The sequence below is a fragment of the Fistularia commersonii genome, chromosome 16 (genome assembly GCF_037954325.1).
Source record: "Fistularia commersonii isolate RoL2024-O1a breed Wild chromosome 16, RoL_Fcom_v1.0, whole genome shotgun sequence".
Taxonomy (NCBI): domain Eukaryota; kingdom Metazoa; phylum Chordata; class Actinopteri; order Syngnathiformes; family Fistulariidae; genus Fistularia; species Fistularia commersonii.
Window position 1 is genome coordinate 12049978 of NC_141299.1, and position 12035 is coordinate 12062012.

At 48.8% G+C, this 12035-nt stretch overlaps 1 protein-coding gene across 1 annotated transcript; it reads right to left on the minus strand.

The window, feature by feature from the left end:
* Window positions 1-2237: 2237 nt before the first annotated feature.
* Window positions 2238-11939, minus strand: enc3 (ectodermal-neural cortex 3). Its single transcript, XM_086162279.1, has 4 exons — window positions 11764-11939; window positions 9709-10743; window positions 8853-9620; window positions 2238-3597 (listed from the first exon to the last, which is right to left on the minus strand). The coding sequence occupies exons 2-3, from the start codon at window positions 10729-10731 to the stop codon at window positions 8874-8876; spliced, it is 1770 nt and encodes a 589-aa protein (XP_086018405.1). The 5' UTR covers window positions 10732-10743; window positions 11764-11939; the 3' UTR covers window positions 2238-3597; window positions 8853-8873.
* Between the last annotated feature and the right edge of the window lie 96 nt (window positions 11940-12035).

A 12035-nucleotide genomic window follows, 5' to 3' on the forward strand; every position in this document is an offset into this window, starting at 1 on the left:
ACATACAAACGCCAGATACACTTCAGTCGAGCATCGGCATTGTTATGGCAGTTTACCCCCCCCACCCCCCCTTCCCGTCTTCCCTCCCTCCCTCTTGTTTTTGTTTTGGCGGCCTCTTGATACTCTTTTGTCTCCGGCCGACTTTCAAATGTCTTTTTATTCGCGGCGGTTTAATTGTTCGTCCGCGAGATCCGTTTGAAATTGCTCGCTTTGCACATTTTGCATCACAATGGGAGCCATTGATCGGCCTGCTCGTCCCGCTCTCTGCTGCCAAGTCTTCATTCATAGAAGGGGTGTTTCATCTTTTTATGCACTTCAGCTTTGTATTTAAAAATCCATAAATTAACCTTTGATGAGTTCTTGTACCCATATTGGCACCAACGTGTTCACATGCCTGACTGAACATGGACTGTTATACATCCATAACGCCATGGCACAAGAGGGGGGTTTTTGCAGCCTCTTGTTTTTGTCTAATTAAGGGGAGGGGGGGGGGGGGGTCTTTGAAGGCCTGAACACAAACACAGTGAACAATGTCACCGCAAATGTTGGTTTTTAGGGCGTACCCTCAAGATCGTGTGCAGATTTGTCGCTCAAATTCAGTACGTCGGTGCGATCCGCGGTTAGAGCGGAAGTGGAAGAGTGGAAGTTTGCGCCGGAAAGGACAGGAATGAAGGTTTGCCACCGCAGGGCAGAATATAGTGTGAATATTCAAGCGGAACGGTGAGGCTACAGGTAGGGGAGATAAAGAAGATGGGGGATTTTAAGTACTCGTGGGCATTAGTCCAGAGCATCGGAGGGGGTGGAAAAAAGAAACATGTGCAAGCAGGTTGGAACAAATGAGACAAAGAGTCAGGGGTGACAAAAGTGTATTGCGCAGAATAAAAGGAAAGGTGTCGAAGTCTCCAAATTGCCTTATACTGTATACGCTAAGTTGGCAAGAACCTCCTGTAGGTCTATTTGGAGATTGTGAGCTCATAAGATTGTTGTGTATTCTGGCTGAAATCAACGAAGAGAAGAGTTTGGAATATCTAGGTTGAGGGCCTTGTTGTGTTTTTGACGCCGCCAACGCCAGGAGAATCACTGTGTATCCTGATCAACTGAGATGCTCCTTTAAGTACAACCAGATGTCCAGAGATAGTGTCTGTTTGATGCTGCACTTTTTTTTTAATAAAATGTTATATAATAAAGACGGGGACAGCGGAATCTCATTCATAACTTTTCGATACACGACGGTGTACAAGATGGGGGTTCGTGACGTTTGGTTCGAAGACAGTGGATTGGATTAAAAGACGGGAAGCTGAGCAGGAGGTAGCGGAGATGACGAAGCTGAGATCCTCTTTAGGCGTGAGGAGGATTGGTAGGATCAGGAATGAGTCCATCAGAGAGGCACTACATGTTAGATGTTCTGGAAATGAAGTCAGACTGAGCTGATTTTGGACATGGACAGAGGAGGGGTAGTGAAGATTTGGATTGTTCTCTAGTTCCTTCCCACCGTAGGTTCATTGGAGACCCTAAATTGCCAATTTTCACCATGTGAATGAGAGAACGGACGGTTGTACGTCTGCATATGTAGCTCTGTGATCGACAGAAAATAAAATATTCTCTCATCATTTGGGGACACAACTGTGGCTCGGTTGGTAAAGCAGCGCCCCCTCCAATGAGAACGTTGGCGGTTCAATGGTGTCCTTGCGTGGCGGCGCCGCCAGAATCCTTGCGTGAGTGCACGTGCGAATGGGTGAATGCAATCTGGTGTAAAACGTTTAGGAACTGCAAGGTAATGAAATTGTTTTCTAAGTGGAGGCCATTTACCATCCAGACAGCCCGTCCGCTTGTTGTCGGGAGCTGCAAAACACCCAATCAGGAAGGAGCCGTTCGAATAGGAATCGGAAAAGATTCTGAAAATATTAGGTTTGGTTCCGAAACACCAGTGATAAATTGTAATGGTTAATAATTTGATAATTTTATTCTACAAAACGGGCATTTTCCGGGCGCGTAGCTTCTCCCCGCTGCCTAACGTTTGCTCCGAAACAAGATGTCAAGGTCTAAATGTTCTTGCTGAAAATTCGATGCAGTCAGAGTCGAGGGATCCTGCTCCCACTGGACATTCACGTGCATCATGTGCTTGTTTTTGGGTTGTTTTTTTTTTTGGGGAGACAATCTGTGTGTTTACATGACATCGATGGCAAATTCTGGACATTACCAGGAAAAATAAGGGGAAGGAGACAAACAATCGAATATTATTCACAAAGTCATTACATTTATTGACAAATGTGAACTGCAGTTACATCAATCTATTCGGTATTTCGGACTTTCGGATTGTGTTCTTTGAAAGAAGAACTAGTAAATTATTTGCTTCAAAAAAAGGGCTGAGAACTACCCTGGCTGGCTTAAGATAATAAAACAATATTAAGACTGTTAAGGAGATGTTTTTGTTAGAACTGTGCAAATCAGAAGACTTCAGTTATTAATAGCTAATACAAATGCATACACAAACATCTTCTTACAAACAGGAGTCAAATTCTAATGTCAATAACCAAACATATTTAAAATGAACAAACATCACTAGGAATATTCTTTTTTTTGAACTACTTAGCATTTGTTTTAAACCTATTTAGCTTCTATTCAGGTTTTGGCAATTTTCATGTTTTCAATATGATGGCTGCTATGAAAAGCGATCGTTTGTTTTTTTTTGTTTTTTTTTACAAACAAACACCAAAACGATGCAAATACTTATTCTAAGACGAGACACTGTAAAATACATCCACAAAAAAAAAAAAAAAAAAAACAGCTTACGAGACAAATAGGTTATTTTGAAGAAGTACAGACAGCCACTCGAGCTATACATAACCCTGAGACAAAAAAATAACAAACAAAAAAAAACAAAAATAAAAATGGCATAATAAGCAAAAAAAAAAATCCAAATTTTCAGAACATAAAATAAAGCCTTTCCTCTCTTGCTTGCTTGTATTTTGGGTTAAAAAGGACGAGACAGATTTAGCTCACCAAAATTGAGGGAAGCCCAAGTCCAGGCTCTAAAAATACAAACAGGAAAGTTGTTTCTGTGCACAAAATCATACATTTCCCCGAATGTCCTCGCTCCAACCCCCGTATGTGTTTGGCAATATCGAGGTCTAATTTGGCCCATCGGCAACCTGAGTCGACAGCCGGTGCGGGGGCCGGGGTCACGAGGTCGGGTGATGTTCTTCTTTGAATAAAGATCCAAACCATGTCAGTTAAACTGACTATCTAATCACTCTGTGATAAGACGTTTTGGTGATGGAGTGTTTACATCAGTGTGTGTGTGTCTGCAGGTTTTCTGTTTGGCGGTCACTCCAGAGAGAAAAAAAAAACAAAAAACACACCTCCCTGCAGGTCGCCGGTGCAGAAACGACCGCGAAGACCCCGGCGTCGGCGGGGCAACCGGTCCAGATTCCGGATTCCAGAACGTCCGACGAAGACGACGGGACTTCCGGCCTCCGCGTCGCTTCCGGAAATCGGGCCTTTAAATCGCTGGGACGTCGGGGTAAGATGCTGGGAATCGGTCCGGGTGGAGCCGCAGCAGTCCTCCGAAAACACACCTGCGTACCAGACGCCGATCTGGGGCGGGAGAGATGGGACAGAGGTTAACGTTCGGGTCCCGTGAAAGGCCACCGCATGACGGGAGAGCGGGGTGGACATTCTCGGGGAGCAGCGCGGAATGCGGAGACTTCAGTCCTCCGGGCTACACATGCGCTTTCCACACTGTCATTTTATCCGGTTTGCCCACATAGCGTTAATAACACCTAAGGATGGGGTGTTATTTAACTAAAATCCTCCTGGCATGTGGGTTTAAGCCGCTCAAGTCAGCTATGCGGTTCGGGAATAAATATCTCGACTCCTTCCTGAAAAAAAATTAAGCTTCTCTCGATTTAGAGGACGGGGTGACAATTACAAAATAACACGTCTGCTAATCTTTCTCCGCACTCGCAGTCAGGCCGTCACACCGGTGCGGTTTTGAAAAATTCCTTCCCTGTCTAATTATCAGCCCCCGCTGAGACGGCGGCGTCTGACCCTGGAAATTTGGCGAGAATGGTAACCTCAGATTAGTACATTTTTGATGATGGCTGCGCTTTTCAAGAAGATGAAGATGCTGATCGGTAGAGGACGGGGGTTGGACTCGGAGCGGGAGTCGGCTCGCGGGCTTGTTTGGATAACTAATAGGGGCTCTCATTTCGAACATTGACAAGACCAGCTGAGGCCAAGTACGATTGTGAATATGTTGTCTGAGGCAGAACAGCAGGACACGACCACCGCCGTACCACAGGGATTAAACAAGAGAGGGAACCCCCTCGCACACACACTCACACACACACACACACACCCACCTCCTAATGCCAATCAATGGACTGAAATGAGGCCCAGACGCAGACCGCTGTTACACTTTCACACATGAAGCTCTCATTCGGAGATTATCTGTGTCCGATTTTTTTTTTTTTTTTTTTTTTTTGGGGGGTGCTCGTGGATTCAGCAGTGGCTTATTTAGCAGAAAGTTGCCAAATCGGTAATTTCTCCGGGCCGACAGCGCGGGTGTCTTCATTTCCCTTTGTTTGGCGTCTCTTTGTGTTACATGGCATCTCCGGCGGCGAGCGGTTTCATTGCAGTCCGGTCGCACGGTGGACGTCAGCACAGCGCCGCTGTCACTCGTTGTGGATTTTGGACGGCGCTGCCGGTTGGTTACAGAATCCTCAAGAGTCCAATCACACTCAGACTTGCTTTTTTCTGGATAAAGCCTATAAATAGTTTTTACACTGAGCAGTACGGGTTGAGTCTGTTTCAAGATGTGATGAAGTGGAGCGATGATGGAAAATTTTTCGGTTTATTCTTGTCCAGTTGGATTGAAGTGGTTTCTCTATAAATCACCTTATTGAAGATCAACTTATGAATCACAGATTTTTTTCCACCATCTCAATGAAAAAAGCGTTACGTATACTTCATAAAAACGCGCTCCTTGATCCCTGAAGGTGTATCGATCCAAAAAAAAAAAGTACAATTCCTTTCAGGCGAGCACAAATAAAAAATAGAATACACGTGCAGTCGAGCTTAGGTAGGACTCATGACCGCATTCATCAAACCAATAGCACTTCTGACTGCTATTATACTGTAATAGGGTTCGTTTGCGCCCGACGAATGCCCAATACCTGGGTAACACCAACCAAAAACCTCTAATAATCCCTCCCATGTATCCTCCAACCCCGCCTTTACAAACCGCAATCCATAATATAGCGATGCTGACCCACGTATGAATCACGGCCCCTTTATTTACATGACTTTTCATTATCTGTCGGCGGAGGACGCAAAACGCCGGGATGCCGGGACGCACGACAATGAACCCCGACGTCTCGACCGATCCCCGCGGAAACATTCTTCACTTTAAGACTGAAACAAAGAGGGTCTCTGTGTGTGAATACCAGCCACTTCAGTGCTACTTCAGAGGTGCAAATATTACATAACTCAGATTAATTACCAAGCAGACACACTCTGCCCTATGCCAGCTGGCTTCCTCAAGAGGCCCCTGTAACTGTATGACAGCGCGTCTCTTTTTAAGGGCCTAATCAAATTAGTCTGGGTTATTATTCGGCCATTTTAAGCATCTTTTTCCACTTTTTTTTCCCTTTTTTTGTATCTTGCAGCTCAGGGAAAAGTCCAATAAAAACTCCATTAGGTTTATGCAAATCGGAGCAGCCGTGCCAAAGGGTTGTAATGTCCCAGATTGATTACTCAGGGGACCCCGAAGTGTGCGTGCGTGTGTGTGTGCACGTGCTACCTCTAACTGTGTGTAAAAGGGGTGTTGCGGTTGTACACAGATGCCACAATAAAAGCCCCATTCTGCTTGCTCCTGGTGGCCCTCACAGCCAGGCATTAATAAAACATTAGTATTGAGTGACTGGGACCTTTTGCACTCCTCCCTCCTGATCCCATCGTGACCTTTGCATTTTACAGCAGCTGTCTGGGGGAAGCAGGGAAACCGACCGAGGATTCCCTGCCGGTGACCTTTGGCCCTTCCAGGTGTAGCCTATCACACAGAGCCAATCCCACCCTATAAAGGGTTCGACTGAAGCTGTTAAAAAGGGAATGGTGTTAATATCAGTGATTTCTCAGAGTTAATGGGGAGGGATGGGGTTGTTGAGAAAACAAAGACTCAATCACAGATTCAGTCATTTCTGGAAGCTGTCATACACCAGTGTTTTCAAGATAAGCCCAAGTGTGCTGATTTGATTTCTGCATTTTAATTAATTCCCCCCGCTTAAGCTCGATACATTCAAAACACGGCGCTTTTTTTTATTCAAAGGCACTTTTCCGGCAACGTCTGATGGAAACACACTCGACGACAAGCTACAGGAGTTGGTGGCAGAATGAGCAGAAATGCTAGTAATGTAAAAACCAAAGAGCAGCGATAACAAATCTTAACTATTGGAAGCACACGCCACACTGTCATTCACACCGCCATGGATGGCTTTTTAAAGGACGGGACATTGATGGCGATACGGCTGCCTGTGAGTGTGTGTGTGTGTGTGTGTCTGAATTATGAGGGTAAAAGAAGCGGTTTCACAACTCCATAAAAACAAAACAAGAATACTTGAACAGCTGACTTGGTGGTTTTTCGGCTTCATCTTATTCATAAAAGGAACACCACACACACACACACACACACACACACACACACACACACACGCTTATTTTTCTCTCTGACCCCAGCTTAAAGTTGACGGCCTCCCAAGCAAAGTATTTTTAGGCAGGCGTTAGTTTCGGCTGCCAAATGGCGCAATATATAGCTTCGCTTCTCCAGGTCCTACTTGTGCTGCACTCAGTCTCCTTCTCCTGTGTATGTTTGTATATATGTGTGTGTCCTTCTCTGTGGCTGTTGTCCCCTCCCTCACAATGTCCCCTTTCATGGTTGAGAGGGAGCCAAGAAACCTAAGGGTAGAGCGCCCGCTTAGCAAGTGAGACTTCTGGAAATGTTTCCATCTCTGCTGTCATTAAACAAAGTGGGATGGAAGCTGCAGTGAACTGCGCGCATTCATCGGGATAAGATGCCTTGATCTTTTCCAGCCAGCCTGTCTGTCTCCATCTCTGCCCAAAAACCTTGGCTGCCATGGAGACGGTGGTCCACAGCGCCAGCCTTGTACAGCTAAGCCCCTCGGATCCGTCATATCCAGCTGTTTTCGCTGCAGACACGCGTCACTCTGTCAAGCTTCTCACTTACTCATGCTAAGCTTTTCCATTTTCTGGCGCGGTGACGGGGAACGCATTTTTGATTCGCTTGGACGCAACGCGGCTGATTTGCGCTTACCCGCGAGTGAGCTACTTCAAAATCCAAATAAAACTAGTTATTTTCACCGGAAGAAGTATGACTTCCAACTAACAAGAGTAACTTTAATAACAAATGATAAAATCCCTGCTCTGCCATGACAGTGAGTTTCCTCAATATTCTCCAATTTGACTGCCGACTGACAGAATGACTGAGGAACTGATGTAAACAGAATGTCGAACGCAGGCGGAGGACGCTTCTCGACAGATATGACTCAGCCCCTTCAGTTCACCTCCGGTATTTGTTCTTCCTTCTCGCATACCGGTAACCCGACCGTTCCTTAAATGTTAGAGAAACACGGCGAGGCAGCGACGCGCTGAATCCTCGTGACAAATAGACGCGTCACACCTGTGAGAACGCTTGATTTATCAGGTTCTCATTATCCAATTTTGAAAACGTCGACGCTCTAATAACGACTAAACCGCAAACCGTCGATAAGAGATTTCGGCTTTCGCCGCGAAAATCCTCTGGCATCGAACCGTTCGCCACGGGTTGCATCAGCGCTAAAATAAGATCGCGGGACAGGCTCGGCGCCGCGAAACTTTCAAGCCGCTCGAACGCCACGGGGCAAATGTAGCAATCTGAAAAGCATCCAAATATCACTTGAAACCGTCTTCTTGTTTTCTTGCCTCCACAGCCCTGCGGCATTTTCGCTCCTGCCGTGACAAAAACTGAAAAAGTCCTCGAGAAGCGTTTATTCTTTTTTGCGATGCGAGGCTGTGAAAACTCTTACCTGCCGTTTCCCTAGTCAGGGAACTCACGAAGATACGACCTTCCTGCTTTTCTAATTCCTCCTCTCTAGCACCAAAAAAAACACATTGTTCTTCCATTAAAAAAAAAATCAGCAGGGAGTTTATCTAATTTTTCAAAATAATTTTTTATGTGCAGAAGAAAGACAGTCCGTGATTTCTCTTGAATCTGAATTGAGAAAATAAAGTAAATTCGATGGGGTACTTTTATTATTATGAGAAGATGCGTGTAAACACGGTCTTTTGCAGTCTCTCCCGGTCGGCTCTCCAAAGCCTTCCTGCCACTCCTAATTAAACATTTATCGCGTCGCCTCATGACCGGCTTAAGATAAGAAGCCAGGGAGCAGGCGGCCTGTCGACCCGGTGCTGCAAGTGCGGTAGCCGAGACCCGACTCCCCGACTCCCTGTCAGTGACAGAGGTCTTGTGTTATAGCGCTGTAATTACCAGGGCCTACTGACATTCCTACAGGTCTCTAGACCAGGACTCCACCGTGTTTATCCAACAGCCTGCCATCACACAGGCAGGATAATGTGTAACTGTAACCACTGGCAACCCTGAAAAACAGCGAGGGGGGTTTTTAAAAACCGGCCCGGTCCGGTTCAAACTGACACTCACCTGTTAAAGTACTTCTACGTGGTTGAGATTTAAAAAAAAAAAAAAAGGTTGTACACAACCTGACAGGACGATGATACTTTTAGTTGCCTGTGTTTAAAAAAAAAAAAAAAAAAATTGGGAGGACAACGGTGTTACTCACCGCGGAAACCCGAGTGCATCTCTAAGCGGAGAGGTATTTCCACGTGCTGACGAAGGCGGTGGGAATGAGCGAGTAGGGCACGCTGGTCACGCTGTCCCAAGAGTCCGACGACGGGTCGTAGCAGTCCAGTGTTTTGCACCTTTGCGCTCCGCAGTAACCGCCGACCACATACAGCCTGTTTCCCGAAGCCACGGCGTGACAGCTGATCCGTTTGGCCGTCACGTCGCCGAACTTTGACCACTGGTACGTCTCGCTGTTGAACCTGTACGCCGAGCTGGCGGAGAATTCCGTGTCGCCCCCGATCACCACCACGTGGTTGCCGACCACCGCCGCCGCCGTGTAGCGCCACAGCTGCGGACAAGCCGCCGGTACCGACCAGCGGTTCTGGCAGGGATCGAAGCACTGGACTTTGGGGTATTTCTCTCTGTTGACGCTGGTCCCTCCGAAGGCGAAGAGTTTATTGTTTGCGCCCACGACGGCGGCGTTGCTCACGCCTTCTCTGAGCGGAGCGACGAGGGTCCATTTGTTGTTCTGAGGGTCGTACTGCTCCACCTGCTTGAGGGACACCGACGGAGACGCCGGGAAGGAGCCCGCGAGAGAGGTGTGGCCCCCGACTACGTACAGCACGTGGTCGAGCTCCGCGGAACCGTGTCCGAATCTGGCCACCAACATGGGCGCGGCTTTGGACCACTCGTCGTGCAAGGTGTCGTAGACCCAGACGTCTTTGGAGGCTCCGTTCTCTGAGCCGCGGCCTCCCGTGACGTAAACCTGGGGGCGAAAACCGGATTAAAACAAAACAAAAAAAAAAAAAAAAAAAACAGACAAAGTGACATCGGTTGTGCGAACGCGCGCGTACCTTGCAGCCGATAGCGCACGCGCTGCATTCTTTCCGCGGGCTGGGGATGTCCGTTTTGGGCGTGATCTCCTTGGTCTTGTTGTCGATCATGTAGACTTTATCGCACATGAAGGTCTGTCCGCCCAGCAGCAGCAGGGCCTGGCTGACCTTCCTGGGCCGAGCGCAGAACCCCGTCACGATTCCGTCGTTCTGGAGGATCCTCATCTTGCACCGCACCGCGTCTTCGACTATCTCCCGGCCCACTTTGTGACACATGACCAGCTCCTCCGAAGCCACGTTCTTCAGCAAGTAGGTCTCGGGGAGGAGGGCCAGACGGACGCAGCGCAGCAGCTCCGGCAGCTCGCCGTGCCTCCGCTCCATGTCCGCCTTCACCCAGTCGATGACGGCCTCGTACACCAGGCTCTCGTCCTCCACCTCCAGCTCCTCGCTGAGGATCAGCTCTTGGACTTTATATCTTGGCAAGTTCAGGAAGTCCTCCGTTTTGTGCAGGGTGGCGAAGTTGGCCAGGCACATTCGCCAAGAAAGCTCGTACAGCCTCTGGCACTGGTGTGCGTCCGACAGCAGCATCATCCCCAGACAGTTAGAATGGTGGAGGTTCTTTTCCAGGAACTCCGCCGCCGCGTCCCGAATGTCGTGGAACTGGAGCATGTCTCCTGCTTCCAGGAGCGACTCCGCGTTTTCCTCATTGATGATGACTCGGGCCGAGTAGGCGTAGTCGAGCAAGAGCTCCAGCACCTCCGGGTGGAGCGAATCGTGGAAGTTGACCTCGGTGTCGCGGCTCTCCCTGAGCCCGCCGCTGAACATGGCTTCGAAGTAGCGGCTGCAGGAGGCCAGGATGGCCCGGTGGCAGGGGAAAGCCCTGTTTCCGGCTTTCAGGACGACATCGGTGAAAACTTTACGTTTGCGCAACAGGTTCAGTTGGGTCAACAGGCTGTCGGCGTGAGACGTCTTGTGGAAGAGCTGGATGTTCATGGAGCCGGAACTGGAGCGAGACTTGCGGTTCTCGTGGTTACTGACGGACATCTTGACGCGGAGCTGCGGGAGGAAAAGCGGAAAGAAATGTAACGTGTGGGAGGAGCTGATCGCTTCGCTTCTGCCGCCTCGATCTGGTTATCTGATTATTTGTCGTGAAAGTCGCTCCGCTGTCTTCGGGTAAGAACGCGAACATGAACGCTCCTTTCCTTTTTCATGATGAAGCATCGTGTAACACAAACGACCGATAAGCCGTCGTAAAAAACGAATCCCCTTTGCATCCCTTTGCTCCGTTGCCGTGGAAATGAACTTTAGACTTCCCGCAGAGATGAAAGCGACTCAGATAAGAAACGTGGAATAGAAAGCGAACTGTGTGCGAACGATACGAACTGCCTCGGTTATTAATGACAGGTGATCACTCAGCGTCTGGGAGTTGCCATATATTACTTTTTTTTTTTTTCCACCCCTATAAACATCTGAGGCTGTGAGTCACCTACAACCGCAGCGGGTGCAAATACAACCCTGCCGGCTCATTCTCTCGCCTGGCCCTCAAACAAGTTGCTGCAAAAGCGCCCAAGCCCACATTCAGATCTGACACCTTGGAGGATAAAATTATGTAACCGACGTGCAACACGAGTGTTTTGATTCAGTGCCATTGGAACAGCCAGGCCGGTGTTCAATCCGGCGTGTAAGATTACTTCATTCTGCGAATCCTTCGTTAGTTCTAAGTAATAACCGCGTTATTACACAGGTATAACTAAGTTATAACACAGTGCACTTAAGAGACCGAGGCAAAACTTGAGCGACCAAGTTGATTTCTTTCGGTTAAAGGGCTCCATTGTTCGGCGGCAGATAAATCTAAGCCCGCTATTCAGCCCGGGAGGACGGCTGACTTCCGCGGGGTGGAGTGGAGGGGTTGGAAGGGGGGGGGGGGGGGGATCTGGGCTCCGAACCAAATTGGTTTTCCGCAGTAAATGTGGACGGGCACGGCTTTTGTCGACCCGAGTCAACATCTGTGGCCCCCGGGCCGAGCCGTCAAGGGAGCCGGATTTACCGAGTTCTCAAGATCGAGTCGCGACTTACTTTGAATCTTGATCTCGGCTCGGAACTCCGATCAGACCCGGCGGTCCGGTGTGCGCTCCCGGTTCCAAGCCGCTCCGTGTGTCTGCTGGCTGCCGCGGCCCCTGAGAGCCATCGGCCACTGACGCAACTGTTGAGCGGAGAGCGAAGCGGGTCCGAGGAGCGGCCACGCAGTCTGCAGCTGCGGAGAGGAGCGAGGCGGCCGGAGCGGCGGTTCCCTCCCCCGCGGCGGCGGCGGCTCCTCCTCCTCCTCCTCCTCCTCCCGCAGCCGCCGC

Coding starts and splice junctions, on each gene's coding strand:
- enc3 (XM_086162279.1), bottom strand. CDS start 10,731: ATGTCCGTCAGTAACCACGAGAACCGCAAGTCTCGCTCCAGTTCCGGC. Junction 9,621..9,708: donor CGTGCGCTATCGGCTGCAAG/GTACGCGCGCGT, acceptor TTTCGCCCCCAG/GTTTACGTCACGGGAGGCCG.